This window comes from Argopecten irradians, chromosome 7 (genome assembly GCF_041381155.1).
Source record: "Argopecten irradians isolate NY chromosome 7, Ai_NY, whole genome shotgun sequence".
NCBI classification, from domain to species: Eukaryota; Metazoa; Mollusca; class Bivalvia; order Pectinida; family Pectinidae; genus Argopecten; species Argopecten irradians.
The window spans coordinates 5,352,414-5,379,742 of NC_091140.1; the positions used below are offsets into that span (position 1 = coordinate 5,352,414).

Below are 27,329 nucleotides of genomic sequence, written 5' to 3' on the forward strand. Positions count from 1 at the left end.
TAACACTAGCCCTCCGTTGATTGGTGATAGTAGTGGATTGGTTAAGGTGTCTGATATTCTAACACTAGCCCTCCGTCGATTGGTGATAGTAGTGGATTGGTTAAGGTGTCTGATATTCTAACACTAGCCCTCCGTCGATTGGTGATAGTAGTGGATTGGTTAAGGTGTCTGATATTCTAACACTAGCCCTCCGTCGATTGGTGATAGTAGTGGATTGGTTAAGGTGTCTGATATTCTAACACTAGCCCTCCGTCGATTAGTGATAGTAGTGGATTGGTTAAGGTGTCTGATATTCTAACACTAGCCCTCCGTCTATTGGTGATAGTAGTGGATTGGTTAAGGTGTCTGATATTCTAACACTAGCCCCCCGTCGATTGGTGATAGTAGTGGATTGGTTAAGGTGTCTGATATTCTAACACTAGCCCTCCGTCGATTGGTGATAGTAGTGGATTGGTTAAGGTGTCTGATATTCTAACACTAGCCCTCCGTCGATTGGTGATAGTAGTGGATTGGTTAAGGTGTCTGATATTCTAACACTAGCCCTCCGTCGATTGGTGATAGTAGTGGATTGGTTAAGGGGTCTGATATTCTAACACTAGCCCTCCGTTGATTGGTGATAGTAGTGGATTGGTTAAGATGTCTGATATTCTAACACTAGCCCTCCGTTGATTGGTGATAGTAGTGGATTGGTTAAGATGTCTGATATTCTAACACTAGCCCTCCGTCAATTAATGATAGTAGTGGATTGGTTAAGGTGTCTGATATTCTAACACTAGCCCTCCGTCGATTGGTGATAGTAGTGGATTGGTTAAGGTGTCTGATATTCTAACACTAGCCCTCCGTCGATTGGTGATAGTAGTGGATTGGTTAAGGGGTCTGATATTCTAACACTAGCCCTCTGTCTATTAGTGATAGTAGTGGATTGGTTAAGGTGTCTGATATTCTAACACTAGCCCTCTGTCTATTAGTGATAGTAGTGGATTGGTTAAGGTGTCTGATATTCTAACACTAGCCCTCTGTCTATTAGTGATAGTAGTGGATTGGTTAAGGTGTCTGATATTCTAACACTAGCCCTCCGTTGATTGGTGATAGTAGTGGATTGGTTAAGATGTCTGATATTCTAACACTAGCCCTCCGTCAATTAATGATAGTAGTGGATTGGTTAAGGTGTCTGATATTCTAACACTAGCCCTCCGTCGATTGGTGATAGTAGTGGATTGGTTAAGGTGTCTGATATTCTAACACTAGCCCTCCGTCGATTGGTGATAGTAGTGGATTGGTTAAGGGGTCTGATATTCTAACACTAGCCCTCTGTCTATTAGTGATAGTAGTGGATTGGTTAAGGTGTCTGATATTCTAACACTAGCCCTCTGTCTATTAGTGATAGTAGTGGATTGGTTAAGGTGTCTGATATTCTAACACTAGCCCTCTGTCTATTAGTGATAGTAGTGGATTGGTTAAGGTGTCTGATATTCTAACACTAGCCCTCCGTCGATTGGTGATAGTAGTGGATTGGTTAAGGTGTCTGATATTCTAACACTAGCCCTCCGTCGATTGGTGATAGTAGTGGATTGGTTAAGGTGTCTGATATTCTAACACTAGCCCTCCGTCGATTGGTGATAGTAGTGGATTGGTTAAGGTGTCTGATATTCTAACACTAGCCCTCCGTCGATTAATGATAGTAGTGGATTGGTTAAGGTGTCTGATATTCTAACACTAGCCCTCCACCTATGGATCCTGGTGGAAGATTTATTAAGGTGCCTGTCAGTCTATACCATTATAGTCCTTCATCTGTGTCTGAAATTCAATGCTAATTACCCTCAACCTCTTGGGCTCAAATTTATTATCAATCTTAACCATTGCTATATATATATATATATTCTGTCTTTGCATATTACATAGTTAGCTCCCTTGCGGGTATAGGTATCAATTCTTAACGTCATTATTTTGTGAGCTCCATGACGTCACAATCAATACCTACCCACAAGGTCAGATAACTCTGTAATATTCAAATACAGAATATAAGTGGTTAGACATTTGTGCCAGGTCCCTGTGCTGCAGCTATGGCAATTGATACCAGTGATCAATTTTTAGCCTTTGTCCTTGGATTCCAGACAATTTTGGACTACAGCAAAACCGTATTCTTTTATTACACCTCTTTATGATATGTAAAGCACAAAAAATATATTATGAAATGTGTTGTAGTCTTCCTTATACATGACAAAAAGACTAAAACTGTGTTTTTTGAAGGATGTTTTTAAAAACTCCAATCGTTATGTACACAGTATTACGCCATGATTAAAGTTTGACCTCATTTTTAATTTAATTCATAGTACACCATTATTTTCCTGTGTTTTTTGAAACAAACTAATGTTTGTTTGTTTGTTTGATTTATTAACGTCCTATTAACAGCTATGGTCATGTAAGGACGGCCTCCTATGTATGCGATGTGTTGCGTGTATGTTGTGGGAGGTGCGTGTTTTGGGAGACTGCCGTATGTTCATGTTGTGTCCTCTTGTATAGTGGAACTATTGCCCTTTTTATAGTGCTATATCACTGAAGCATGCCGCCGAAGACACCAAGCAACACATCCCACCCGGTCACATTATACTGACAACGGGCGAACTAATTATATAACCCTTGAAGTATTTATTAAGCCTTTTAGATTGATATGTAGAGTCTTTAAACTACAGTTTTATTGGTTCCTAAAAGAGTATAATATTTTTTGAGAGAACATTGTCTTTAGTACAGATGATATTTATTATTTGAAATACAAATCAGTGGGATATAATTTTTCAAAATATTGTTATTGCACAACTGTTAGATGAATAGCTTACTGAATTTTACTAAACATGTATTTATTTTGGTTTGGTCAGTTAGAGGAATTCAGAAAATTGAATGAAAATGCACAATATACACATGATGTAAAACAAGCTTTCTTAGTGCATTGTAATTGTATTTTAAGAATTTTTATTGAATATCAGTGCATGTATAATTTATAGGAAGATTTAATTTTTTGCTATGGCAATATTGCTCTGTTATTTATACACCAGACTATATCTACGAGATTATACTTGTATTTATTTCTATTTCAACTTACATTACCATTTCTAATAAGCATGATTTAATTTACAGTGTAAACATACATATATGTAAAACATTTGATTATTGAGCTTGTCATATTTTTTACCATCAGATACATCCAAGCAACAAGCTTTTGATACATTGTCTCATATACATTGGTAATATAAATGGTGCTATGTTTATTATTCAAAACCATGTTTGATGGTGTGCTTTCTTATACATCACCTCAAAAAACATTTACTTATATGTATATTTGTATATGAATGGGTGTTATTGCATGCCTTTTTCCATAATGAATAACCACATATAGTATATGGCCTAAACTATAGTCGTGTCAGTGGTTTTTGGCTCCCAGACATCATGAGTTCTTGACTTATCATATCCTGTTGGACTGTCAAAAGTAAAGAACCCAAGTTTATATATATCTTTGTACGTGGAACTCATTACAGTCAAACCTGTCTATAACAGACACCTGTCTATAAAGGACACTCATCGGCCCCATCTTGTGCAATTAACTACATTGCATATAAATGTTATTGACCTCTGTATACATTTAAAGGACACTTTTCTATAAAGAACACCTGTCTAAAGGACACTTTTCTATAAAGAACACCTGTCTAAAGGACACTTTTCTATAAAGGACACCTGTCTAAAGGACACTTTTCTATAAAGGACACCTGTCTAAAGGACACTTTGGCTACATGTCACTTTGGTTTTCTTTATAGAAATGTTTGTCTGTACATAAACATAATTATTATATAAGTATGGCAGAATCATAATTTCCTATGCTAAGCTGTCTAATCTAAACTGATAATTTTCATTTTGAAAAAATGCACAAAGTATTTATAATAGCTGTAATACATCAATAAATAATTCAGTATTTTTTGTGGAAATCGAATAAAGGATTCTTTAATACAAAAGAACAATTATTCATAATGCATGGTTACATGCATATGGGAACTAGTTATTAAAACCATAGACATTTTCATTATTACAATTCCATACAACATTGCCTTGAACTTGGCTGCAGCGCATTATGGTTTTAGAAATAAAAATGGTCAATGAGTTAGTTTGATGTTTATCAACTAGATCAGACAATGGTAGCGCTGAAATATTTCTACATAGCTGTATATCTATGTATATGGTGTATATGTGTGTTATATATGAAGTTTGATGTGAATAGAATGTTGTGTGATATGCAAAATTGAAGATGCTTCAAGCATGTTAAAATGTAATTATTAAGAAAATGGAATAAAGTGAAAAATAATAAATTATTTTCTATGGTTTTACTTCATGTTATTTATTACATATATATAAGCACTTTGTGGATACAGTGAATGGACTTCGTCAATTAACATTGATATTGTTAGTCTATTAAAAAGTTATGAAATTTCAAAAGCTTAAGTTACCGATCTTTATCGTTTAATCAGTTAATCAATGATTAAATATGAAGCAATTCATTGTAAAAGCATAAATTTCTAAAATACATAAACAGATGATTAAATAAATAAAAACAGGGACCATTCCTCTTTAACGATTTTGCACAGACTTCTTTTTGAGTTATGTCCCCTGCACTATAGCTCTTCATAGAAAAAGATTAAAAAAGTGAGTCAAGATGGTTGACATTTATGCACAGAAACTTTGTTGCTGTATTTATTGTATAATGTTTTAACCAATTGATGTCATTCATCGCTATGTTGTGAGATACATTTGTTGATTTCTTCATAATCAGGGCGCATGCAAAAATGAAAGAAATATTTTGTAGAATTCGAGCCGACATCGCGAAAGACTTTACCAGGAGCTTTCCTGATCATTACGATTTCGTCGGCATGTTGCGTCGCGTTAGTGATGATGTTGGTGTCCGTGTGATAAAGAAGCCAGGCCTCTATCAATTGGAGGGTCATTGGTTACCAATAGGACAAGTACATGAAATGCTGAACAGAACATTGGACGCATACAAAGCCTCTGTCACTCTACATAATGGAAGTTCTAACCAAAGCGATTTCAATGACAACTTATGTGCGAAAGTTGCCACCAAGGCGTCATTATATATCAAAACGGCTCATGGAGAGTTGGGTCAGGATGAAGAAGACTGTGACGAGGAAAGTCACGAATATAGCTCCTTGAAAACCACAATATCTGACATTTGCACATCATTAAGCAAAGACGACGAGTCTGTCAATGTTGACCGTCAGAACGATGAAATTAACAAAGAAAGACTCTTATATGGAGATGAGGACTATAAGTGTTCATCATTAACAGACGAAAATAATTCGGGTAATGAAAACAATATAAATAGTTTAAAGGAGAGAAAGACATTGCCACCAAGAAAAAAATCAGCCAAGAAAACCCACAAACGCAAAGCTTCATATCAGAAAGAATTATCAGAAAGTCTGGAAAAAAGGACAATTACATTTGAAAAGAGCTATGTACTTGTTAATAAGGACTCTTGTGGCATTGAAGATACTTCAAAAAAGAATTCCCAAGTTTATCAGTGTGTAAATTGTAATTTTACACATGAAAGTAACAAAGCTGTTAGGGAACACTTTTCACGTATACACCGAGCAAAACCAACAAAATGTGACATATGTCATAAACTATTTCCAAGTGAAAGATATGCAAAGCGCCATAGTCGTCTGGTCCATCGGGACACACAGTACTGTTGTGATATTTGTGGGAAGACGTACAAGACTTTACGAACCTTGGAGGACCACTTAAAATCTCACGATAACGGATATATCAAACCAGATTTTCCCTGTGACATATGTAAAAAGACATTTTCCTCTCAATATATCCTCAAGTGTCACATTAGTTCAGTCCATAACAGAGAAAATCGTACATATCTATGTCCTGTTTGTGGTAAAAACTTCACAACTAAACACTCACTGAATATGCACCAGAATATCCATTCTGGAAATCGTCCATTCACTTGTAACATATGTGGGAAATGTTTCATGTACGACTCTGCTCTCAGAGATCACAAACACATACATTCAGGCGAGAAGAAATTTGAATGTGAAGTTTGTAACAAAGCATTCCAACAAAGATCTGGATTACAAATGCATGCCAAAATTCATACAGAGAAAAAGGCTTACCATTGCAAAGAGTGCGGACGAGGCTTTGTACAAAAACAGTCCCTTCAGAGACACGAGCGATCCCACAAGGGAGAAAAACCATTCTTCTGTAAAATATGTGGACGCTTCTTTGGGGATTCAGGAATCATTCGCCGACACTTGATAATGGTTCACAAAATCAATAAAGATACAAAGTCTTGGAGAGAAGATATCATTGAGAAGGGTCCGGAGGACATAGCAGAAGAAAGTGTAGAAAAGGTTAATTTTGGTAGTGATGACGTAAAGGATTCTGTTCAGAAAAAAACAGAGTCCAACTTACCGCAAAAACTTAAGATCATTGAACGTGTAGATAAGGATACTCATCAGTCAAGTAATTCTCAGGAAGATGATGTTGTTGTTCCAGAGGACACATGCACTCTAGAACCGATACCTGTGTCTAAAACAATCCTGGCACTCTCGACATCCACATTGTCCTCTTCCCCAAACATACTGGCTTCCGAGCCGACATATCTACCTGATACCCAGACATTTATCACCAGTGACTACTGCCGATCATTGCCCCTTCCTACACAGTTCCCTCCCCTGGGTACTAGTACAGGAGTTGATGTATCCCCCTATAGTTTACACTCTCACCAACACTCTACCTATCTGAATCAACTCCCCTCTAGTCACCTAGATCCCAGTAGGTACCCCTACCCCTGCTCTCAACAGTCCGTTGGCATCGCTGCAGATGCACGTTACACACTGTCCCAAACAGAATCACTTGGACTGCCTCGGGTGGACAGTGTACTGAATAAATGCCTTCATGACATGGAGCCTCCTGAAAACTTGTCCATATCTTCTCTGTACGCCTACTATACCAGCCTCCCAATACCTCAGCTCATCTCAATACCATGGGTATGGTGGGACAGAGGGTGGGTCAGAATCAGTCAGCCCTGAACAGGTGTAAAATGGGAAACACATGTATTAATTAATGAACAGCTTATAATGGTGTGAGCTGATAAGTTGTTCCTTGTAAGGTGAACTGTCGTACATATTTATTACATCAATTATTGAATATGTTATCCTGTCTAAGTTACAATGCAATACTGGCATATATAATTGTCTATGAGCTATTAAATCAATCTAGCACCATTGTTTATGTTGATATTGACTCGTACTTTGTACCTTTAGGGTGTAGTAATACTGCATATATACATTGTAGAAAGTCTATAGTGATTGCTGGCGATTGAGTAGTTAAGTGTTTGTTTTATGTTAATTTATTTATTGTCAACTTATTGTTTAAGTTAATTCTTGAATAAAAATGTTAGTCATATTGGAACTCAACGTTGTTGGTTTTTATTACTTTGCATGTTATAAAAGCTGACCATGAAACCACTATTCGACTCGAGATCACTTACCTCGAACTGAAATGTCTGATAAATGCAGACTTAAAATATGAATACTATTATCTTCATTTTAGTATCTTTTTGCAGATTTATTTGTGGCTTACTTTGCAAGAATTCTTTGAAAGAATGCATAAATTTGGCTCTCTCTTGCTTATTGCGTCAAATGTGCGATACAATGTTAATGCTTTCCATGAAACTTTTCCAAATATTAACTTTTATCACAAATGTGTCATAGCAACAAACGCTAGCCTACACATGTTTGGATAATTTTGATGTGTGGTAATAATTATGAAAAGACGAAAATTAACAAATTTAAATTTCGTCTTTTCGCGGCGAAAAGACGAAAAGACGAAAAGTCAAACACGAAAAGACGAAAGTGAAGCACGCTAATTAGCGCCTTTAATTTTCGTCTTTTCGCCTTCAAAAATCTCGTCTTTTCGTCTTTTCGCCCCGAAAAGACGAAAATTAACAAACCTTAAATTTCGTCTTTTCGCCCCGAAAAGACGAAAATTAACAAACCTTAAATTTCGTCTTTTCGCCCCGAAAAGACGAAAATTAACAAACCTAAAATTTCGTCTTTTCGTCTTTTCGGGGCGAAAAGACGAAAATTAACAAACCTTAATTTTCGTCTTTTCGTCTTTTCGCCTTTTCGCCCCGAAAAAATACAAATTACAGATATACTTTGTCATCTATCATATACGACGGAGATTATAATGTAATTATGATAAAGACCATGTCATGTATGTAGTCAAAATGTCTTTTCAAATAATACACAGTACCTTGTACCTACTGATTGACTGTTATAGTTAACTGTATTTGAGCAATTTCTTGGTATAAGTCCTTCCTTTAAACTCAAAGTCTTCACGAGTTGTCTTTCATAAATTATTTTGTTAACAAGTTTATCCGTGGTTCAAACGCTTTCAAATAATACCCGCCGACAACTTTTTTTTTCCAAGTTGTGTAGGGGAGGCAACTCCTGTAAGTGCTATGTTTAGCATCTACACGGCAATGTTTTGATAAGCGTAATTGCTAAAGAGGGCGATTAGAACACAAAAAATAAGATATTAATGAATTTTAAAAAAATGTATCAATCACGCTAAAGGATTTGCGGAATGATGAATCTGTTAGTGGCACGTGGCATATGCCACGTGTGAGAAATCTACGTAACTGCTGTACACAAACATGTTGACTTCTGTTTTAAAACTTCTAATCTTAGTTATTGATGAAGATACTTGTAATACTATCAATTTAATAAATAGATTGTTATCATAAACTACTTTGATGCTTCTATATTGAACAATTAAGTCAATATTAAGATAAAAAGATTTCAAAATGACTTCCACACCAGACCGGAAGGCGAAAAGACGAAAAGACGAAATTTGAGGTTTGTTAATTTTCGTCTTTTCGCCACGAAAAGACGAAAACACGAAAATTAAGGTTTTTTACATTTCGTCTTTTCGGGGCGAAAAGACGAAAAGACGAAATTTAAGGTTTGTTAATTTTCGTCTTTTCGGGGCGAAAAGACGAAAAGACGAAATTTAAGGTTTGTTAATTTTCGTCTTTTCGGGGCGAAAAGACGAAAAGACGAAAATTAAGGTTTGTTAAATTTCGTCTTTTCGGGGCGAAAAGACGAAAAGACGAAAATTAAGGTTTGTTAATTTTCGTCTTTTCGGGGCGAAAAGACGAAAAGACGAAATTTAAGGTTTGTTAAATTTCGTCTTTTCGGGGCGAAAAGACGAAAAGACGAAAATTAAGGTTTGTTAATTTTCGTCTTTTCGGGGCGAAAAGACGAAAAGACGAGAATTTTGAAGGCGAAAAGACGAGAATCAAAGTCGCTAATTAGCGTGTATCACTTTCGTCTTTTCGTGTTTGACTTTTCGTCTTTTCGCGGCGAAAAGACGAAATTTAAAGTTGTTAAATTTCGTCTTTTCGGGGCGAAAAGACGAAAAGACGAAAATTAAGGTTTCTTAATTCTCGTCTTTTCGGGGCGAAAAGACGAAAAGACGAAAAGACGAAATGGCACAAATCAGCCACCGTATATCATAGCCTAAAAAATGTATAATTAATTCTTGGAAAAGTCGCAATATCGGGATATAAAATTATGGAAAACAAAAACTTTTAAAAGAAAATCACACAGGGAAACTCGTGTTATGTTGAAGATCGTACTATCACATCGCTTGGCACCCATCTCTAAACAAAGTTATCATAAGACATGAGCACACTTCTTGTATACAGCTGTGACGAGAATCTTGTTCCAGTAAATTCATCATGCTATACTTTAAGTTCATACAAAGAAATTACTTATATTACGTGTATGTTCAAGGTGTCTTGATTGTTATTTTGTGCTACTATTTAAGGTTTGTTCATTTATTATATATGACGTGTTGACCAAAATTTGGTTGTAATGCCATTATTTGACCTGTCTGGATTAACGGACAGACTGTATAAAATGGTTCCTAGATATTTGGTAGATGGATATCGATGGTGTTTTACATACACGCGGGGGCATTGTAGAACAAAGGACTGGTGTCGTAGTTGTAACACGAACTTACCACATACAGTGTACTTGTCAGGGATTTGTATTGTACGTGTGCCATGGAAGGGGAACTCTTCACGACTGCTATGTACAATGAATTAATAAGTCTAAGAAGAATTAAACGATTTGACAAAAAAATTAATTTCCCTTTAAGTCTGCATTGGAACAAAGCGCTGGCGGTTAGATGACGAATCATAAAAAGTTAAGATTAGAGCAAAAAAGTCAAAATGAGATGACGCTGACACACTAGCAGTAGGGATAGACTGTTGTCTTTGTGTATTTATAACGGTTCTTCCCCTTGGCCTACACATATTACCGGCTACATATGTATCCACCTGTTAATAGTAAACAGTTTGTAGGATATCTTTGTTTTCTCGATATGATGGAAATGATAAAAGACTCTTTCATTCTACCTGAGGGTCACAAAATGTTGTGATTCCGAGAAAATAGTAATTTTGTTAACGCTGTGACGTCACGAGGCTTTATTGCACGGGTAGCCATGCAATAAAGCCCCAGACGACATGAGTGTATTGCCCTAGACAAGCCAGTATTACACTGTACACGTGTAGGTATGAGAGAAATTCTATTATATACTTGCTTAAATGATAAGATATCATAACATTGATTATTAAGCTCTTTTTCTTCTGAATGTACCACTTGACATCTGATTATATATATTGTGACATTTCCCATCATCAGTCAACAGTTTGGCAGTGAAGGTTGACGTTGTCGGTAAATGTCGAGAGTCGACATCTGAGCGAAGCGCCAATGTAACCAGAACGGCATTTCTTAGAACTGCTTAAACAAGCCCGGGTGACATGGAGTGCATTAAAGGTAGGATTTAAGATATTAAAGTTAAAGACAAGTATTTTTAAAAGGCCCACTACCTTTCCGGAGCAAATTTTGGTTAATTACTTGGTGACAATTAGAGATAGATGTAATTTTGTTTGTCATATCAAACGTATTGAATAACTAGCGATGTCTGAACCATCTCGGCAGCACGAAAAGCTCGTCTGATAACAATCCCTCTTGCGTCCAGAAAAGATAGACTTTTTTCATAGCCAGCTAATGAGATCTCTTGATTTCGATTGACTTTCAAATTCGGGCTTCTTTTCGCATTTTCTTTTAAATATCATTATATTTACGGTATAACAGTTGCTTAATCGAAGTATTAAACTACAGAATGTTGGCTCTCTAATGATATCGCTACACTACACATTGGTTGGTGGTAAGTTTCTCTGAATGACGACGAGAAAATGGTCACCACGGTATCAATATGGAGTTAAAGTTATGGGATAAACGAGTTTCCCAACGCGTGACTTTTGTTTATCATGTTTATCTAAACTCTCGTTAATTAATTTTCAAATTAGTAAAAGTTACTCGCTAAAGCTTGCATCTTTTCAAAATTTGAAAATTATTTAATTCGAGTTATGATAAACATTATAAACAATAGTCACGTGTTGGGATGCTCTATTTATATAATGCATGTATTCCATTGGCCATACATGTTTGAATTGATAACGATTTAGAACATATAGTAAATCTAGGGTTTTACCTCAAACTAATTGTAATATAATAAAACAAATTATATTTGGTTTCTCATAAAGATCAAAGTATGTTTTGATACTGGGAGTCCGGACACATATTAAACGGACAAAAAAGGAAACCACAAACATATCAGGAAAATAATAATAAAATAATAGACCAACTTTGACGCTCATTACATGTCCTCTCTGTAACACTGTTCCAATAATGTGATCTGATAACCATACATTAGTATTATGTGTAGTTGACTTTCTATGGTAGAATATTGAGATAGTCAGCAAAACTAATATAATTGATTGTATAAAATATGCTAAAAAGTATTTGTGTATTAACATTTTAACAAAACAAAAGAAATTTTTGTCAGTCTTTAAAATATATGGTTGTTGAACGTTGGCCTACTTATCTGACTTTGTGTTATAAGGTCAACATTGAGTGGCTTATTGATGAAGGCATGATATATTAAAGATATATATGTACATTAACAAATGTTAATTGTTGCATTCAATGAGTTATTGTCAATGCATATTTTTCATAATAAAAGTTACATTTTAAATTAAGGTATCTATAGGCAATTCAGGTTCATGATATCCCATTTGCTGAATAAACGTCGAAAATTGGTTAGGTCCATAATACAGAACTACAAAAAGATATCTTTTTTGTTGTTGTTAGAGTTTTTCGGCAGAAATATCATTATATGATGTGGCCTTTTTGATTAATGGGAAATAAGTTATGATTGTACTCTTTTATTAAAATTGATGATTGTTTTCCTTCGGTAGAAATGAATGGGACAATACATAACTTTCAAGGCGTTAACTGTGTGTAAAAGTTCAAAATATCTTAAGGCTGATTCCAATATATATTTTTCAATAGTATTAAACATATATATAATATAATATCAACTGTTTGGAACTGTCTGCTTTTCAATTTCTTCAAATAAACGCCCCAGAATTGCAAATTGTGACTATTGAGCAATTTCTCTGCTTCAGGTCCAAACTTATCCTTGATGTAGCAGTTGATATTAATTACTATCACTGCTGTTATAGCCTCCTTGTATATTGCAAAGGACAACTGAAGGCTCCGTGTTCGACCACAGTTGAGAAGGTAGTTTGGTCCTTTGATGTACATCATAAGAATGGAGTAACGGTACAAAATGGTTGGCTATATGGTTTTGAAATTAGGCGACGTTCTCTGATGTTATCTTCAAAGTCTGTGGTTGGTCAGTTTTCTCGAGGATAGTCAAACCTAAGTTGGAACATTTCTATGATCATATCACTATGTATGTATACAAGACAAAAAGAATGACTTTCTGTTCATCTATGATCGTATTACTATGTTTGTATACAAGACAAAAAGAATGACTTTCTGTTCATCTATGATCATATCACTATATATGTATACAAGACAAAAAGAATGACTTTCTGTTCATCTATGATCGTATCACTATGTATGTATACAAGACAAAAAGAATGACTTTCTGTTCATCATAATGTTTTATTTGTTGAAAGGTTAAAAACAAAATAGTCATCGGTAAGTCTTGTGTGTATAGTATAAAATAACAAATAATTCAATCATTAAATGTATACCCCTAGTATTTTTGCATCATTATAAAATAAATATAAAAAAGAACTCCTGTTTTAATACAATCAAATTACATGTTCGTTTAAAATAACATTTACTTTTTTCAATTTTTTTTATTACATTTGTTTTGAAATTTACATAAATGCGGTATACATTATAGTATGGGTATTATACGTAAAATGTTTTAACAACCTTTCTTACTAAAACAAGAGGATTGCAGATAGAGTTTATAAGTTTACACATATTTTGTTTTTTCCTTAAAATAACTAATCAATTTTAGCATTAGTTTTGCATTGGCATTTCTCCATGTGGAAATCTGTCATGTAACAACAATGACAAAACATAAAGGGACGAGAACATCACCAAAAGAAAACAGTTTCAATAAAGGATTGCAATCTGTTTTTTTAATGATTTCTTTCATGGTTAAAAACCATTTTGATTCTTGGTGAGACGTGAATTTATACAAAAAAATATTTAGTCAAAAATGTTTTGAAATGAGAAATATGAATTTACAATTTTTCGAAAGTGACTATTGAATGATTTGCATTGGTTGGCAGGGATGTTAGACTTACAAGTATCACACGCCGGGATATTTACCTAGTAATCTATGGATACAGATTTATAACAAAAATGTTCTACACACTTGGGTGTTTTTGTAATTCATCAAATCCTTGCAAATTAACACTTAATGAACTCCAGTAATTAAAATATTTATATAAAATCAACAAATTCTTTGCTTAAATACAATATAAAAGAAGGTAAATAAGATTCTATTACATTAAATATATATGTGATGTCACTAGAATCTTAATAAATCTATTAAATGACATTAAATTACCTTGTATTCCGTTGATATAATTATTTTGTTGTTCCCACAAAACAGAATATAAAAAAACAATAGTCCGTTTATTTACCAAATGTAGCGGTATGTCATTTTTCACGCACGTGAAACACGTTTTCTTTACATTCGAATGTTACTCCATGTGGTATGATAAAATACAAAAAAGCAAATGTATACAATCAACTAAATAGCGTCGACCCACTGTGCTTACAACAGCGCAGTACACTGGGGGCAGTATACATGTAGCAACAAAGGAAACATTTTCTAGTATTTACATGTATGTGGTATTATAAATACAGTATTATCTTATTATTTATACATTATGTCCATATCACAAAATAGTTTCTACTGTTTGCTCTGTCATGGTACATATAACGGCTTTAACATCTCTCTGTGTTCTGGTTTAGTTCATACTTTTGTGCCAGTATCTATATACTTTTTACTCTAAAGTATTGTCAGTTATTTGTATATTCTGGTTCATGTATTAATATTCTGCTTAATATAAAGCTATGCATATATAAATACTTCTAAAAAATGCTATTGTTCTGCTGATAGTTTATACCTATAACAGTGTGATATTGGTATGGTGATAATTTATATTTAGCTGTATCAGTATAATATTAGTATGGTGATAATTTATATTTAGCTGTATCAGTATGATATTGGTATGGTGATAATTTATCTTTAGCTGTATCAGTATGATATTGGTATGGTGATAATTTATATTTAGCTGTATCAGTATAATATTAGCATGCTGATAATTTATATTTAGCTATATTTTTCACTATTTTAAGAACCATATTTAAAGTATGTCCTTGCTATTAACTGCACATAACAACCTGTTTTGCATATTACAGTGTATATGATACACAGAATAATACATGTAACAGCCTGATGATATGCACTAAAGAGAACAAAAACTTTACACCTAACCAACACTACTTAAATTTGTAGAGCCTCTGTACCTATACCACTATGTAGACCAAATACTGTATTGAAAGCAAGCTGTAATGCGTAAAGTTAAACAAAAACACTTATCATAAGACATTTTAAAACAATCTTTGGATTTTCATCTTAATGCGGTTGTTGAATATCAACTCCTTCGTTGTTCTTATTCTTATAATTACAACATAAATAGTCAAGAAAGGACCCTAATGATTTAGATATTACTTCAATGTAATCATATAAGTGGTATAAACAGTTTTGATTGTCATCTACGTACAATACTGTTTAGTAGTTTATCGTTTAAATGTCCCTCTTGTAACAACAACACATTTCATAGAAAATATACAATTATAAAAACACATAAGTACATCTAATAGAGGAATTTTAGGAATAACCTCCAACATTATTATAATACAAATCTGCTATACTAAATTAAAAAACAAACTAAAACGACTAAAATATTTGTTCTCATATACCTGGAATTCAATTAAAACTTGACGATGATTACACCGTATAAATTGTGATTCACAGTAATGTTATTTAGAATATACGTAGATTAGATAACTAACTGCGAATATTCTTTCAACCACATATTCACGAGATTCAAAAAATGAAATGACAGTCGTGTCAACCCATTGAACACATACAGTGAAGTTTCCTCCCTTACCAGAACTCTCGTTATAAGTTTGACCTTCTAGCGTTGTAGAGGTTTTATTTATGAATCTAAGGTGCATTAAAATCAAACCAGGATAAACAACTTAATACTTAAAAATCTTAATAGAAACATACGTTATTTCGACTTGACTTATTATATAAAAATACTTTCTTACTAGAAATGATAAATTTTAATTGGACTAAGTCACAAAATGACAACCCACAACTCTAAACAAGGATGTCTATTTCTGTTTTTGGAAGAGGAGTTACTTAATTTGTACGCGAATAACGTGAAGAAAGATTTTAGATATAACACTTCTTTCACTGAAAGTGTTTTAGTCCTTTCAGCATTCTCGAGAACACTGTTGAACTGGCAGTTTCACGTACTGAATTGGAATGTCCACAACACAAGGTTACAGCATCGTCTGCCATGTCTAGTTGATAGTGGTGTGATAACCAATCACACATTAGACTTGGTAACTCATAATTCATATCATCAGCACATGACATACTAGAAATATACTTGGCATTTGACAGAACTAGTTCCAGATTTACAAGCTGAGCCCCGGCTGTTACCAGGGTATCCTTTCCTTCTATACTTTGGTAGGCGATTTATCAAAATTAACGTTTCCACTTCCGGATGCATATGTAGAGAGGAGGTTTTCTTGTGGTGAGGTGTTGTCTTTGCTATATATATCGGGTATCAACTTAATTTTACTGAGGTCCTCTCCTTTTCTTATCTGATGCTCTTTCAGATGTGGTGTTGTGCATTCAATGAATCGCTGTAAAATAATTAAATTACTCTAAAGTACAATCTAAATGTGACAGAGTACAAATACTAAGAATTTTGCCATTTCGACAATCCATATTACTCATCGTGAATTAATAGATCTAATAATGAACATAACTGTCTTTAAAGGACTATGAACTACATATTGACTACGTTTTATTTGCATTTCAAGTGTATTATACAGAGCCAATTTTACTGGTCCTTTTTCCGATTAGTTGTTTGGTATGTCTTTCCTTTTAATTTGTTATTTTAAACTTAATTGTTATTTCCTGTTATAACAGAGAAATCCAATGCGTTTTCCCCACCCTTGTATATGCCTACCTGTTGTATACTTCCTTTAGCCTCATAAAGACGCTTGATCATTATGATAGGAATCCAGACGACAGAGATCATGGCAAGCGTCCACCCGACTCCGATTGCCCATGATGGGTAGTTGTATGTTACAAACTTCCTCTTATAGTCTAGTTCAGAGTAGCTGATCGCTCCCATGATGAATATACCCTGAGAAAATTGAAATAAATATAGCATCGTAAAAATTCATATAAACTAAACTGTGATACTAAGTTATCGAAATTTTAAAGACAAGCGTTATCGATTGTCAAGGGAATAAATGTATCTTTCAGAGCATTTTTTCATTTATGAAATACTTGCTCACCCTTTATCGAGTCATGATGTTGAAATCAACATTTTCATTTATGCTTTAAACATAGAGATCTACTTGAGGCTTCCATTTTAGTCGCCCCATCCCCGGATAAAATATTTCTAATCTCCAACATCATTAACAAGGTATGTAAGGAGGAAAAAACCCTATTTCTTAGTCGAACGATGTTTCAGCATATTGTTAGTTTAATTCATTAAGATTTAATAGACATTTGCACGATTACTTAAGGGTACATGTATTTAAACGATCGAGTTTTATAATTCTTTATAATTCTTCATGAATTATTACGCTATACTGTAAACGTTCTTGTTTTGGAGAAATCGAATACTCGCACAAATGTGATTTTGCACAAGTTGTCACAATAATGAAATTGCTCCTTCACAATTATTTTGTTATCAACAAAATTCAGAAAATTCAGTGAGCGCATATATATTTGAGCGCAAAATTTCTAGCGTGGAATGTGCTAAAATATCATTACTAACACTTAATATGATTACCACTAATGTAACCTCTAAAATAAGATTACCACTAATATAAACACTAAAATATGATTACCACTAACTACTAAAATATGATTACCACTATTATAAACACTAAAATATGATTACCACTATTACAAACACTAAGATATGATTACCACTATTACAAACACTAAGATATGATTACCACTATTATAAACACTAAAATATGATTACCACTATTATAAACACTAAATTATGATTACTACTAATGTAACTACAAAAGTCTGATTACCACTAAAATATTATTACTACTAATATATGATTACCACTGTAACCATTAAAATACGACTACCACTAATGTAACCACTAAAATATGCACGTTTATAGTACTTAGAGGAACGTTTTTTGCTACATACCATAGTGAAGGTAGGGGTAATGAACATCCACACAACTTTGGTCCAGTTAGGGAATGTGAATCCAAACATCATCTTTAAGTTGTCATAAAAGCGATCAATACCTGTCAAAAGAAGAAACACACGTGTAAGAAAACTGTCAAAATACGAACCATTCCTACAATGTCACATGATGATTATTGACGATGAATGATTATCCTGTGTTATCATTTTCTTATCTTTAACCCTAGTACCATTTCTATTAATGTCTACTGAATTCGTGCTATATACTTACCTCATGAGTAGAGATTGTGTCTAAACGAAATAATAACATTTCAATATTACATTATCATCACCCTTATACCGACAATAAAGCATACTTAATTTATCAAATTATTTTAGCTTGTATCTGATCCTTTCAATTCGTTGCTATGAAGGTTTTCAAAAACATGAGAAATATAATCTATAAAATATCAAATTGCCTCAGAAGTTATCGATGCCAAATAAACAACAAGTAATGTTCTATATATATTCTTTTATTTAGTACATTTATAATTGATAATAATCACAAATATTAGTCAAAAGGAATTAATGAAGATATTTCAGCCCGAAGTTTCCTTACAAGTGTTCTCGCATAAATGATGTCATTACCAACATAACTCGAAATAGAGATATTTAATTCAATGGAACATTTATCGTACATTGTAACGTTGTCAGTAGCATCAAACTAAAGTCAATTATCAAAGACAATCAGACTAATAAACAGTCTTAATCAAGTCGTTGCTAATCTGGAAATTTAAAAATGTCTCTTTTTCTTTTTTTTTTTCGTTTTTCTTTTTTAGGTAATTTTCATCGGGTTCATCATTGACAAGAGTTACGCAGTGATAATCATAGTCATATGGTCATACCGAGATTAGGGTCAAATTTTGTCATTAAGGGATGGAGGCATTTCAATATCATCGATAGGGGCCAATGAAACGTTGTTAGACTCCCTCCAGTAAAATAAGTCCTATGAAAGAGGACATCTTGGTAGCCAAAGATCACGGTAAAGAACATTTGGTTTTCATAGAAAGGGCTACCCATTTAGGAGAACGAGATGACGAATATACAGTTTATATGGAGTTTTTGTTTTAAGTCACCCTTCTGCAGCATGTTAAGGCTAAAATCCAGGTCATCGTAATTAGAGTCACTCGCGCGATATTGATACAATAGGGATTTCGAAATCTCAAACCGACGTGGGTAAAGTACAAATTAAAGTCGATTAGTCTCACCTTTCCGTGATTGTGAAGTTATCATTTGATATGAGGTACTTGACGACATAATCACCTGAAGGTAGGACTAATCGACGGTAAATTGTACTTTGCCTACGTCGTTTGGGATCTCACAACTCCCGTATCAAAATGATAATGTCAATGTCAAACGTGTACTAGTGAAAGACAGAGCTGATAATCTTAGTGGTGTTCAAATTGATGTCAAACGTTTTATAGATACACGAATAGTTTATCAATAGAAATAGGAACGTGTAGATGTTACTATATGAGGGAAGTTAGAAATAGAATAATTACATTAGAGAACCAATTAAGTTATAACTTATCAGGATTAATCTATATGTGAAAATTGAACCCTTGCCCACATAATGTGAGTTTAGTAATGTTAGTTACCATTTGGTAATTTATATTTTAAAACATTGAATTAATAATAAATTCGCTTTTATTCAGCGACCAGAAAAGGTAGAATTGAGAATATATGGAGTGCAATACGAAAAAAATATGTATATGCATGTATATATAAATAATGTAAGGTAGAGTACCCAAGATTGTCTAATTCCACACACTGAAGAAAGAAACACTCTGGAAGGTGTACAAACACCTTATAGAATTAGTGAAGCAAGTGTTAGACATAGTCATAATTAGTACAACACATTCGGCGGAAGTTGGAAGAACTTCCTGTCTTGCTCGTTTAAATGTTTCCGTGTTAATCCCTATGACCTTATCGGCATATAAGTCGTCTCTGGGCGAAATGGGTAAACAAAGGGGACCCTATCAGGAGCGACGGCAGGCGAAATGGGGAATATTTTTGGGGCCAACAAATAGATGGTGCCGCCATTTTTACGGGAGATCCATCTGGTTATTGCTTGTTGTCGTCAATGGCAACGAATATAATACTGAATAAAACATCCGAAACGAAAGGTTAGAACACACCATGCTTTCTAAGTGTTTATCTTTCAATCACTCATTTAAGTCTGTTATTGTGTTTTTGAACAGCAAGTTTATCCGCAATTTTGTGCATGCTGACACACGCAAACGTTGTTTTAACCAAATGAATCTCCTAGGGGTACAACATACCGTAGATGTAAGCTACCACGATGCACTCGAAGAAGGCAACAACGAGAACAATTCGGCTGGCAGAGTAGTAGTCGAATAACTGAAATACATACATTCCGCCCTGTGGGACGGAGTCATTCTTTAGTTAAACACAACATAAACATATTATTTATCTTTTATCTTTAATCTAAGTATACCTATTCCACTAGCATTTCCGCACACAGCAGATTAGTAGTAAACTAATTTCTACACCGGCCTGCGAGTAACGTACCGGTCTCCCCAACCGCTCTACCCTATACATTACCGTCCCTATAATCTATTTATAGAATACATAATGGAGCCCTACACGATGTATGTAATAATGTATCTGAAGCACTACAACCCTGAGATATTTGTTTGAGTACATGCAGACCGAGTCCTTCGAAGCCTTACCTCTGTCACCATGGATAAGCCGATCAGGAAACATATCACACAGACAATGGCTATGAATATTTCCCGCCTCTTTCCGACTCTGAGGTATTGAGGATAGCCGTCTACAACAGCAGTGACAAAGCCTTCCACTCCTACAAACTGTAAACATTCAACATGTATTCATTACTCGTTAGCATTTTCTTTTGGCTGAAAAGTAGGGTTATATGTATTTCAACTCTATTGTTACGCAACCAGTGAACATTTGTCACATATGTCCTTTATTATCTTTTATTCGCAAAATTGGATAGTTCCTGAATCATTTTCTTTTTGTAACATCTCTAAAGCAATTTCAGATGTTGGATACCTAGTACCACGAGATCTTTTGTCCATTTCAATAATAACGAAACAAATGACAAATTAACCTTGAATGAGAACGTTAATCAAGATCAGAATAAGAACATTTTAAATGTGTTTCTGTTTCGTAACCACTTGATATATTATAAAGGACAATATCCATATATTTGTAATAGTAACATACCTGGCTGTCTAGACCCAATAGCAGTACCATTGCAAAGAAGAGTACAGCCCACAGGGGTGCCACTGGCATCTGTCTGACGGCCTCGGGGTAAGCGATAAAGGCCAAGCCAGGTCCTTGTATTGTAGAAAAAATCAAATTGTAATTTATTAAAATTTCAGCATACACAAATGTACATCAACAAGTCCTTTCATTGCTTATTATTTGTTTTATCAGAATTTGACGTGATCAACAAACAAAAAAGTTCTATATCAGTTTCCACCAATGAGAGTAAAAGAACATTTAATAACGATAAATGTGGTTTATGTCTTCACTAAGCCTACAAGACTGGAAAGAAAGAGTTGCCTCCCTTGCGATGCCTACCTGATTCTGCCACTTTATCGACTGTAGTGCCTTGTTGTTTAGCCATAAAACCGAGGACAGAGAATATCACAAACCCAGCCAGAACACTAGTGAAACTGTTGACCACTGCGAAGCCAATGCTGTCCCTGAATAGTGATACAAGAACATAAAATCAAGATTCTGAAAAGTTGTTCAAAATTATTCAATCAAGGTTTCATATCAGTAAAAGATGCCAGAAACGGCATACTAAAACCTACATAAAATAGTTGAATATTTAAAATGTGCAGTAAGATCTACCGAGATGTAAACAATATACAATTACAAAACTGGATGGATCGCTGAATTTGCTATTTACCAAGATGTGTCTTATTATATCCCAAAACGATTGCTTGTTAAACCTCTTGTAATATTAAAGTTGTTGGAATGATTTTTGACTGAACGCAGTTAAAATTCCGTAGATGTAATATAAACACCAGCGGTTAAAAAGGTTGTCCAATAATTGTCCAATATTCTACTATATAGTTACGGATGTATGATTGTACCTGTTGAAATTGTCTTTAAAATGTAATAGTGTATAGTTACCTGAATGATTTATGGTTGAACCTGTTGTAACTTCCTAGAGCAGTCAGAGTGCCCAGACTGATGGAGTAGCTGAAGAAGATCTGAGTTCCGGCGTCCACCCACACCTGTAATTGATTAACATCAGAATTATCCACCAACGCTATGACATACAACCTACACCACGATGTTTCCCATTAGGCTTGATAGGCAAATACGTTGTTCTGATGTAAAATAACAAATTTGGGGTGACGGAATCGATGATAAGATGTCACAGCATATTACGACAGTGGTCGAGAGTTCGAATTACATGTGGTGTCTACCAGGTACTGACCATAAGTCGATGTTTTTTCAGGGTACTTAAATTTTCCTTCACCACCTAAATTCACGCCCTTAAATACCACTGGCTGTCGATAGGACGTTAAAACAATACTTAGGGACATACTTTTATATACGCCAATGAAAAACTGACTGGATCGAACCAAGAGAACATGAAAGCGATTATGATACGATGATGTATCGGTAATACCAAGTAAAATTCGTCATTTGCCTTCAATATGGTATTCACAAATTGGTTCTTACGAATAGGTCAAAATTGGAATTGGAGTTCCTATCTGTGAAGTTGGTCTAAAGATCATAATGAATAAGGGTTAATATTGTTTACTGTTCATCTATGCTGGTAGTAGATTTGAGACTGTTTTCTACAAAAGTATTGCAGTAGTGAGTCCTTCTGTCACAGAAGCTTAAAATGACGAAATGATTTAGATGTTTGGAAGTCCTACTAGGTAAAAGCGTTATATGGAATCAGCGTGAGTCAACCCGGCTGTGTTTATGTTGATAACTTCACACAAGACTTGATAGGGATTCTGCCCTCATCACCATATTTAGCCAGACCAATATTGGTGAGGCTCAGAGCGGTCCGACATCCTAAGACCTTTGTGACGACCGCAGCTTTCCCGACATCGATTGATTTCCACACAGCCGACTTGTATAGATGACTCTCCAAATCTACGCGCCGCATCAAATTTGTTTCATCTAATCTAGAATAATCTGCAAATAGCTTTTCTTCCCGATTGCCAAAAATCCATACTTCTCGACATTTTCTTATCAGCCCGGCGGGTTGTTTTTGACACCATCAGACCCGTACCACTGGGTATGTGGTAATGGCAAACAAGACTGTCAAATCCTCCTCCGGATATGACCTCTAATGATCTCGTTCTAGACGTACTCAAGTACAACAAATCACATACAGAAAGGTTACAACAGAGTTATTCATCTCATTTCGGCTCACGTCTCCTTATTAATCACTGAATTTTAGTTTATACAATACGGGATAATGGCTGACTAAATCGAAATTAAAAAAAAAATCATCATTTTTAAATATTGCCTTGCGGCCACGGATACGTCATCCGATTATCATTGTGTAAACCTGATGAGTCATTATACTCGTCACCTCTTCTGTCGCCTTACTTCTGTTCTTATTTTATTTTTGTTGGTATTAACCATTTATTCTCAGCTTGGGCATTGGTTTCGTCATGTTGGAGTTTCCTATAAACTAATGTCTAATCTGTTCCTTTACAAATTAACTTTATTTCAAGCAAATTTCACGTTTTTAAATACCAACAATTAGTAATATCTTAGCTATGTATATAAGAGACCTCAGTGATATTCCTTGATGACTGTCAATGACCTCTTTGGAAGAGCCAAAACCTCAGTTATTTGTGAGACACAGAGCAGAATGCAAACCATTGGTATTGAACGTTCAAAACGTTTATGAATAAGAAAATGCAAAACATCAAATTATCACACAAATGTATAATACAGTCAAGTACCAATATTACTATAATACCATTGACCAACCGGAGTGTTCTAGCCTTTCTGCTTTGTCAGAAGCTTGTAATGAACACATAAACTAACCTTAACGTTACATTATTTCAAAGGCGTAAGAGTGACATTTTTATCCCTAAATTGATGAGAATCCAATTGTTTTAAATACAGGTAAGGTCCAAGATTAATTGGTCCAGCTATTTAACTGTTAGAAATATATTTCCAGAACAAAACCTTAACACCAACACCATATTTCTATATAATACCAACAATACTGATGTAATCCTCATCAAGTACACCAAAGCTCCACAATCTATCAATATCTTTCTTATACAATAATGTAAGGATTTTGTCAAAACGTTATGCGAAGTATATATCTCTTTGCCACTGTACAAACATCTTTATCAATCATGCCCCGTTCCAAATCTAGGGACAAAGACCTCTTTATAAATGTTTTATACGCACAAACATTGCTACGTAAATATGCCAGTATTTACCTAAACCTGATATCGCCTTACACAATAGCAACAACGAATGATCTTACCTGAGGGTCCTGGAGTCTCTGCCAATCAGGGATCAGGTAATATCGTATTCCATCGATGGCCCCCTCTAATGTGACACCGCGGATGAGCAACACGAACATCAGCACGTACGGACTGGTAGCCGTAAAGTACATCACCTGCACGGAAAGGGAAGGACAAGATGAGATACCGACCAAGGACCATCCTCACCTTTGGGAGAATGAGGAACTTATCGCTTAACTGGGCAGATCAGAAGTTATACATATAAATAAACATTTACTTTTACAATTATTCTTAATTTAGATTCAAATGAAAATCAGATTTATTTTTATCTTTATCAATTAAGATGATTTTAATGAAAATAATGCATCTACAATAGGCAGTCAATATCCCACGCTGAGCTGTACAAAGAAAGTGGTTAGGGCGGAATCCTCGGGGCTTTATTTAGAAGATATCCTTTAAGCGTTGATGGGACCTGCTGGATGAGTAAACCCTCCTTGGACTGATCGAGTGCTAAATGGGAATTTGTTTTTTTTTCTTTTCTTTTCTTTTTTATTTTGTTTTTAATTCTAAAATTTAAAATATGAGGCTGGGTTGCTTCCCTCTAAATCAGGGTCGTATTCCTCAGCCCGAAATATCACCTTTCCGGATGATTTAATGCCTTTCCATATGCAGAAATAGATGATGATCCATGCTAGTAAGAGGCACAGGGCGAGGTCCCACTTGACGTTGCCAGGGTGGTCCACCCCGTCGGAGAGCTGCAGGACTTTCCGCCTGTAGAAAGTTTAGGCGATAGAGTATTGGAACCATTTCACGCCGCAAAGAGAAACTCATGCGATGTGATCCTGGCTATTGCATATCATGAATCAAATTGAACAACGTGTGCCACGAGGTGTTAGGTCGTCCAATTACACTTACCACTTGTTGTCAATCAGTTTTGCCAGAGTGAGACTGTGCAAACCGGAAATGACGTGGCAGATTTTGATTTTTGAAAGCCTTAGTTTTGTAATATCCTTACTTGAAGGTGTATAAATAATAAGTACAAAATTTCAAAGATATAAAACTTATATTCCATTTACAATTACATTTTGTTTTTGAAAACCTGCGGTTAATGCTGCTCTATGGTAAGTTTCAATCCCTACTGGCGCCGACAGGAAGCAGGTACGACGGAAAAATAGATAATTCGACCTGGAAAGTTAATAGTCTTTACACTTTCCATTTACCAGTTGAAATAATGAGTTTCCGACGAGAGGAATTCCAAAGAATTCTAGCATGCATAAAACGAGACAGTCTCAATATAGACTCAGAAATCGATAACTGGCTACAAGCATACAGGAGATGTGCTGAGGAGACCACTGTGCGAACCACATCTTTTCTAGACCGACGATCACCTCTGCTGTCAGCCCTGATTAACATGGTTATGTTACGAACATTAAGAAATTTACAATAGTAAACAAAGACTTTGATTGGAAAATATTTGGTTTTTGTTTTTTAAGAATTCAAAGATGTGGCTTTCAAAATCATCTCCTTTCAAATCAGGGGCCATGAACTAGACTAGGAAGCTTTACAGATCGCTGAATAAAAATATGAAAATGCGAATATAAAAAGGTCCTATCCCTTACGGGGTATTGCGGCATTCCAGAGGAATAGAGTTTGGTGGGATGTAGAACGGAGAGTGGGTACTACCGTGATACCCTAGTCTCACGTGTACTAAATAACATGCACATCACATTAGTTACATAGACACCACTTGCATTTTTTTTATTCCAACATTTTTCAAAATTATTTTTTGGTTTTGTCTTTGAAATCTCCAAAATCATTTTGTAAAAACCAATATTACTTTTGTCTATTCTGCCAAATATGGCTTTAATTAAATAAATAAAATAAACAATAAGTGTATCACTTCATTCCTCTGTTTTTCGTTTCATCCGCGTGGGAAAACGAGGAAAAAAGGAATGTTATGGATAATTATGACAGTGTCTGTCAAACAAGTATTGTTGAGGACTGCACGATACGGAGCCTGCGATGGAAAAGTTGCCGAATGAGGTAATTTTCCATGTCCAGGTAGCTATGGCTACGAGAATATGTGTTCTATTTCAGGAAACAGATGTTCACAGTTTCCCGAACACCATGAGCCAAGAGAGACATCAATAATTTATCGGTGTAGTGGCGAGTGATGGTCATTTTAGACGCAATCTTCTACACTTTATTATCCCGTCGCTTGTTTGTTTCATACATAATACCAACAGTCCATGGTGTAGTCTACAACAACCGTTGTTCGATTCCACGTCCCTACTTTTCACAATGGACACAAATACTGCTATAGAATTGGTACTGCAATGTGCATATATCAACATCAACAGGATATATATCGGGGTCGGCGCCAGGGAGGGGAGGACACTTACGCCTTTATGTACTTCATCTTAATGGTGAAAGGTTTAAATACAGAAATCCTATTCTCAATAATTAGCTTAACTACGGTGTAATAACATACAAACAACATATGACTCCAGTAATCTTGGATGAAATTGATCATACCATATCGATATAACAAATTTCACACAATTTCAATGTAAACACAGTTACGTAATATTCTAAAGATTTCAGATATTCTCATTAAGGGATGAAGCATCATTAATTCCTAGCGCAGCCTTCTGTTCAGGAGCCGTATGTTGCTTACAAAACTACACATTATTCTGTTCATCTTAACTAACTACGTCACCGACAAACCCAAGATAGTTCCATTTATTTATGATTTATCAGATCTAATGAATATATTTTCATGACATGCTGAAAAGTTTTGAATTACTTAAATTTTCCATGACAAATCTACAAAGTATTTCTTTATAATAAAAGTCGGTT

At 34.8% G+C, this 27,329-nt stretch overlaps 2 protein-coding genes across 2 annotated transcripts in view; one reads left to right on the forward strand and one right to left on the reverse strand.

Annotated features, from left to right (window-relative positions):
- The first annotated feature begins 2,376 nt into the window (after nucleotides 1–2,376).
- Nucleotides 2,377–7,473, forward strand: LOC138327351 (zinc finger protein ZFP2-like). The gene is given in 2 exon segments (XM_069273378.1): nucleotides 2,377–7,018; nucleotides 7,020–7,473. Coding segments are annotated over 2 exon segments (2,277 nt in total). The 5' UTR covers nucleotides 2,377–4,829; the 3' UTR covers nucleotides 7,108–7,473.
- Nucleotides 7,474–13,098: 5,625 nt separating this feature from the next.
- Nucleotides 13,099–27,329, reverse strand: part of LOC138327352 (sodium- and chloride-dependent taurine transporter-like) — a 42,197-nt gene continuing 27,966 nt past the window's right edge. The window contains exons 5-14 of the mRNA XM_069273379.1: nucleotides 25,109–25,241; nucleotides 24,491–24,625; nucleotides 22,144–22,247; nucleotides 21,583–21,707; nucleotides 21,223–21,335; nucleotides 20,706–20,843; nucleotides 20,295–20,394; nucleotides 17,974–18,074; nucleotides 16,757–16,936; nucleotides 13,099–16,427 (exon numbers count right to left, since the gene is read on the reverse strand). Coding sequence (XP_069129480.1) covers nucleotides 16,239–16,427; nucleotides 16,757–16,936; nucleotides 17,974–18,074; nucleotides 20,295–20,394; nucleotides 20,706–20,843; nucleotides 21,223–21,335; nucleotides 21,583–21,707; nucleotides 22,144–22,247; nucleotides 24,491–24,625; nucleotides 25,109–25,241 — 1,318 coding nt within the window. The 3' untranslated portion in view covers nucleotides 13,099–16,238. The remainder of the gene's footprint in view (nucleotides 16,428–16,756; nucleotides 16,937–17,973; nucleotides 18,075–20,294; nucleotides 20,395–20,705; nucleotides 20,844–21,222; nucleotides 21,336–21,582; nucleotides 21,708–22,143; nucleotides 22,248–24,490; nucleotides 24,626–25,108; nucleotides 25,242–27,329) is intronic.